This window comes from Prosopis cineraria, unplaced genomic scaffold (genome assembly GCF_029017545.1).
Source record: "Prosopis cineraria cultivar Desert tree isolate PC_DT_omini unplaced genomic scaffold, ASM2901754v1 PC2, whole genome shotgun sequence".
NCBI lineage: Eukaryota > Viridiplantae > Streptophyta > Magnoliopsida > Fabales > Fabaceae > Prosopis > Prosopis cineraria.
The window spans coordinates 12,466,153-12,471,790 of record NW_026555333.1 but is presented as its reverse complement, the minus strand read 5'-3'; the positions used below and the strand labels follow the sequence as shown (position 1 = coordinate 12,471,790).

Sequence of the window (5,638 nt, the reverse complement as noted above, 5' to 3'; positions counted from 1 at the left end):
TATTAGAAATATATATAGCGGTTACTTGATATAATCATGATATGGTTTAGTATTTTTTAAAAAAAATATAAGGGCCACTACTCGCAACAAATTTAGCAATAAAAGTTTAGCATAATACAAGCAGTGAAGGACATTGAAAAGAAAGTTTTTCAAAGGAAGCAATTCAAATATAGAGCCAAAGCATTAGGCAATAAGCTTCAGAGTTCAACTTTGCCAGCAACCAAGAGGTTCATATCTATGCATTCAAGAGAGGAGGGAGACGAGCCAAGATGAAGGAAGCATCGAAGCTATGGCAAGCTAACAATTAACTTTGAGTTTTGACTAGGGAGACACCACTAGTCTTAGCCTCCAAGGGATGAGGGAGATGAAAAGAAGCAAAGTGACTGTCAAAGAATGGAGATGAGACAACGACAACCAAATAAGACGGAGTGAGAGCTCAAGTGGAGTGAAGATTGGAGAAGAGAGTGAGAGCGAGTTGTCGAGTGAGAGAATGAGATGATAAGCAGAGTGAGGCGACAAGGGTTTCCTTTACCTTGGAGTGGACGCAATGTTGCAAGTTGCACAATTTTATTTTTAAATATTAACCTATAAACAAGCAGAGACAAGCAACTTGTAGCCTATCTCACCCATCTATACTAATCACAAGCCAGCCCGTAAATTTAACCTATCTGTTTTTTCTCCTAATGGGCAAGTTTTAATCAGCCCATTTTGATTGGGTATCGATAGGTTTATCAAGTCATGAGTTGTTTGCCCACCCTTAATCTGGACTACCATTTCATCATCTACGTGGGGTATGTGTAATCTGTATTGTTCATTAAACTTTTAACCCTATCCTCGATCTTTTAACTAGATATGATTAACTCATTTAACTAGATTTTAACCCTTTTCTCTCCTCAAGCCTCATCTGTAGCCTCTCAAGTGTTCAAACCAAACAAATGAGTCCAACTACCTTCGTGGATTAAGTTCAAGGAGAGAAAAGGGTTAAACTTTGGTTAAATGATTTAACATTATCTAGTTAAAAGATTGAAGATAGGATTAAAAGTTAAATGGACAATATAAATTACAAATACTAATATGAATGATGAGCCGGCGATCTAGATGGAAGATAACGGTCAAGATTTAAAAGCTACTCCTTCTATTTAAAAATATAAAATTTTTTAAAAGATAAATGTTAAAAAATGTAAAACGTTTTTATTTTTTTAAAGTGTAATTATTATCTTTTTTTAAAAGTATCTCTATTAAATAAATTATTTTATATTTATTTTATAATAAAATATGTTATTAAATAAAAATAAATATAAAAAATAAAATTAATTTAAAAATAATAATTATTTTATTGAGAATAAAATTTAATTAAAAATATTTTATATTATTAAACAAAAAGAGTAATGGTCAATGCAGTTAGGAAGCAACATTATATCTAAATAAAAAAATGTTAAAGGTGAAATTAAGCTGAAAAATATTTTAAAATATAACGTGTGCTGGGTAAAAAATATCGAGAACATTTTTACACCCTAACCCTGTAATTTATATATACACCAATGTCGAGTGGTTATTTAGATCCAAGTTGTAAAAATTGTCTCCCTATCGTTTCAAAGAGTCTCCTACTGTTTTACTTTTTGACGACAATATGAAATACCCACACCAACCGAGGCAAATTGAAATGAAATCATTGAGCGGCCCAGAATTCACTGGAAAGCCGTGTGTCCCTTTGCTTCCTGAGTCTAGTGACTCTGGTCTGTCTGTTCCTGTGGGCTATTTATTTATTTATATTTGTTATTTCAAAATATTAATTTAACATTTTTTTAGATAAAATAATCCAATAAAAATCAAGGGGACACAAGCTTGAGAAGTGTGAGCTCTCTAGAATCTAGATAGAGCTCAGAAGCATCTCCTTGGCTTGACCAAAAGAAAAGCAGATTCACCATTCTTCAGCCAGGCAGGCATCTGTGCTTGAACCCCCAATCCAAGATGAAGAAATCACGGCTAGTGTTCGTGCCTGCTCCCGGCATGGGTCACCTTGTGTCCACCGTCGAGTTCGCCAAGCTTCTTATCAACCAGGACCACGCCTTTCCATCACCGTCTTCGTCCTCAAGTCACCAGGCTCCACCAGCGTCGATGCCTACACTGACTCTCTCACTGCCTCCCCTAACTTCCCCGAACGCCTCCACTTCGTTCATCTCCCACCGACGAGTCTGCTCCCTATTTACACGACCTCATCCAGAACAACATCCCCCTTATCAAGCAGGCCGTGTCCGACCTCGTTCAACAGTCCCAATCCGACCCTGACTCCCCCCGACTCGCCGCCTTCGTCGTCGACATGTTCTGCACAGCCATGGTCGACGTCGCCAACGAGCTCGCCGTTCCCACCGTCGTCTTCTACACCTCCGGCGCCGCATTTCTCGGCCTTATGCTCCATCTTCACCAGCTCGGGGAACAGGGTGTTCTCGACATGACGATGCCTGACTTCAAGGACTCGGGCACTGAGTTGGCCATCCCGAGTTTTGAGAACCCCGTGCCCGCTAATGTTTTGCCCTCGGTGCTCCTAGAGAAGCAGTGGGAGGAATTTGTGGACAATTACGTCAAGGGCCTTCGGAAAGCGAAGGGTATAATTGTAAACACGTTCGAGGAGCTTGAATCGCACGCTGTTCGCTCCTTTGCCCAAGGACATACCAGGATTTATCCTGTGGGGCCCATCTTAAGCGCTATGGACGACGAAAAGGCTCAACAAAGATCAGATGTCATGGAGTGGCTAGACAATCAGCCCGAGTCGTCGGTTTTATTCCTCTGCTTCGGGAGCAGGGGTTGTTTCGGTGAGGATCAAGTGAGAGAAATAGCGCGCGCTCTAGAGAACAGTGGGGTCCGCTTCTTGTGGTCCTTGCGTAAGCCCCCACCGGAGGGTTCAAAGAACATTGCTGATTACTCTGACCCGGCAGAGGTGTTACCAGAAGGGTTCTTAGATCGGACTGCCCAGATTGGGAAGTCATTGGATGGGCCCCCAGGCCCAAGTGCTGGCCCATGAAGCGGTTGGAGGGTTCGTGTCCCACTGCGGATGGAACTCTACCCTGGAAAGTGTATATTACGGAGTGCCCATTGCCACGTGGCCGCTATTCGCAGAACAACAAACCAACGCGTTTGAATTAGTGCGCGAGTTGAAGATGGCCGTAGAAATATCATTGGATTACAGAATGGCTTTCAGGAGAGAAAGCGAGCCGGGGGTAATAAGTGCAGAGAGGATAGAGAAAGGGGAAGAGGAAGTGATGGAGAGAGAAAGTGAGAGGAGGAAGAAGGTGAAACAGATGAGTGAGTTGAGTCGGAAGGCGCTGAAGGAAGGTGGATCTTCCTACGCTTATCTGGGCCGTTTCATTGAGGATATACTGAATGATAGGATGTGAAGCTATCAAGATTGATGAAAGAACCAGCACAAGAAGACTTGTGTAACACTTTGTAATTCATATACCACGAGGTGAGAGGACGTTAACTGCATCATTGGTGTTTGCTTGAATTTACTTCGTTAAATGCTCTAGCTTCCTGGTCCTCATCGTCCTGTATTATTGGTGTTTCTTTTCTATTACTTATTTTAAAATGATTGCCACTGCGAAATTTTAGTTTTATCTCGAAATAGTTAGTGTTCGCGTAGCAATTTCATTACTGTAAAGTTTGTTTTCGTCAAATGCCATTATAGACTATTTTGGTAAGATCTAAACTAATTAATGCATGTTAGACTTTTCTCCTTAAGAAAATAATTTCGGAATTTCATTAATTTGATTTAAGATAATTCAGCCGGGCAAGAATGTAGCCCCGTAATTTTTGATTATCAATCCAATCTGTATTAAAAAAAGAGAGAGAAGAAATGGAATGGGGGAAAATAATGACTGATATCAGAAAGAGAAGAAAATAATACTTTTCCCCCTTTTAAACTTCTAGTCAAAGTGTCAAACTGTTAAAGAATGGCCCATGTCTTTAGCTGAAGACGAAGGTGCCTTTGCTTTGAAGTTTAACAAAATAAGCAGTGCCGTCTTATATATAAATCACTTGAAAATTGTAACTACTTCATCAAAATCAATAAAGGGTAGATAAATTGCTTAATATTGTTTGAAAATAATTTTTTATATTTTACTTTTATTAAATACATCAACATTTAAAAAACTACTCATCTCTCATTGGAAGCTGCAGGAGGATAAATTGAAATAAGGTAATTAATATTCTATTTCTCATGTAAAGCAACTTGTAAAATTATCATAATTTCTCCAAAGAAATGATTTACACGCACGCACAGATATAGGATGCAAATAAAAGATAATGTTAATTCAAGTGAACATAAGCCCAAGAACACTCTACAATAGGAGATTTTGCCTAAAAGGCCGAAACTGGGAGATTCAATCATCAATTGCAACCTGGCCCCATATTAATGCTTGATCAGCCAAAGAATGAACTTCTTTAATGTAGATATGAAACTAACCAATTAAAATTAACATGAGTTGTAAAGGCTCTCGTAACTTAAAGGCATATGAGGGAGATAGTTTCTATTGTCAATTAAGCTTAGCCTTATTCCTTTTGCTTAAAAATTATGTAATTATATTAATCATAAAAAGAGTACAAAGGTTAAACTTTCAAGTGCCTTTGGCTCCATTTCTGTCCACCAAGGAATGGGAACATGAATTCTATTGGAGGATTAAGAGTGTTTGCTTATCTTTTTTGAACTTCAGTTCCAACATTTTCAGAGATATCATAATGGATTTCATGGATAGGCCATACCTCTCGGGAAAAAAATCGCACATAAGCAAATTAAACGTGTCGTTTCATTTTTTATTTTTACAAGAGATACATTGAATTCTATTCTAATATTTTAATAACAGAACAAATAATATCATTCTAATTAATATTTCATTCCATCATCATTCATTCAAACCCATGAAAGCACGGAATAACTCACAGTAATAAGAGTGGGAGACCAGCTTTCTTAGTATAGTTAGTTTCTACCCGTCTCTCTTCTTCGCTTCATTTGGCAATTTTACCACAAGGCTACAAGAATATTTACAGAATACTATGATTTGAAGATAATTTACCAATATATCGTAAATTCATATCTCAATTTTTGTCAAATCCATATGCAAATTTTTTTTATCCATGAAGTACATAACTACTCAAACCAAATCATGTAATTTATTTAAAAAAAAAAAAACATAAAAGCTGTAGCTCAAGGAATAGCCATGTTATTAGAATCAAATCGGTCAAGGCACTAATTTACCATTTAAGGGTAAGACCAAGGTTAAATTGTATATGATTACATTAATATATTTTAAATATTATATATTAAAAATTATAGTTGTTAAACTAATAAATTCAAGGAAAAAGTTAATAATAAAGTAATAATCAAAATCAAAACTTACAAAATAGCACGCATCCAAAACCACTAAATAATGAAATATTATTTACTGACCATGAAGTATGAAGGGTGCTGTGATCAAAGATGAATGGAAAGAGAGAGAAGAGCCAAGAAGGCAACCGACTACCTCTACAAAGAGTGCTAGAATCAACTCTTTATACTGTAAATGGTGAAACCCCACTGTCGAGCCGAAAAGCCATTTGATGAAAGAATGCAGGGAGCCTTAACCTTAACAAGAATAGCTAAAAG

General features: G+C 37.5%; 1 protein-coding gene across 1 annotated transcript; it reads left to right on the top strand.

The window, feature by feature from the left end:
* The first annotated feature begins 1,818 nt into the window (after positions 1–1,818).
* On the top strand, positions 1,819–3,614 carry LOC129301985 (UDP-glucose flavonoid 3-O-glucosyltransferase 6-like). Its single transcript, XM_054940641.1, is given in 4 exon segments — positions 1,819–2,062; positions 2,065–2,202; positions 2,205–3,006; positions 3,008–3,614. Coding segments are annotated over 4 exon segments (1,419 nt in total). The 5' UTR covers positions 1,819–1,971; the 3' UTR covers positions 3,396–3,614.
* Positions 3,615–5,638: the final 2,024 nt, after the last annotated feature.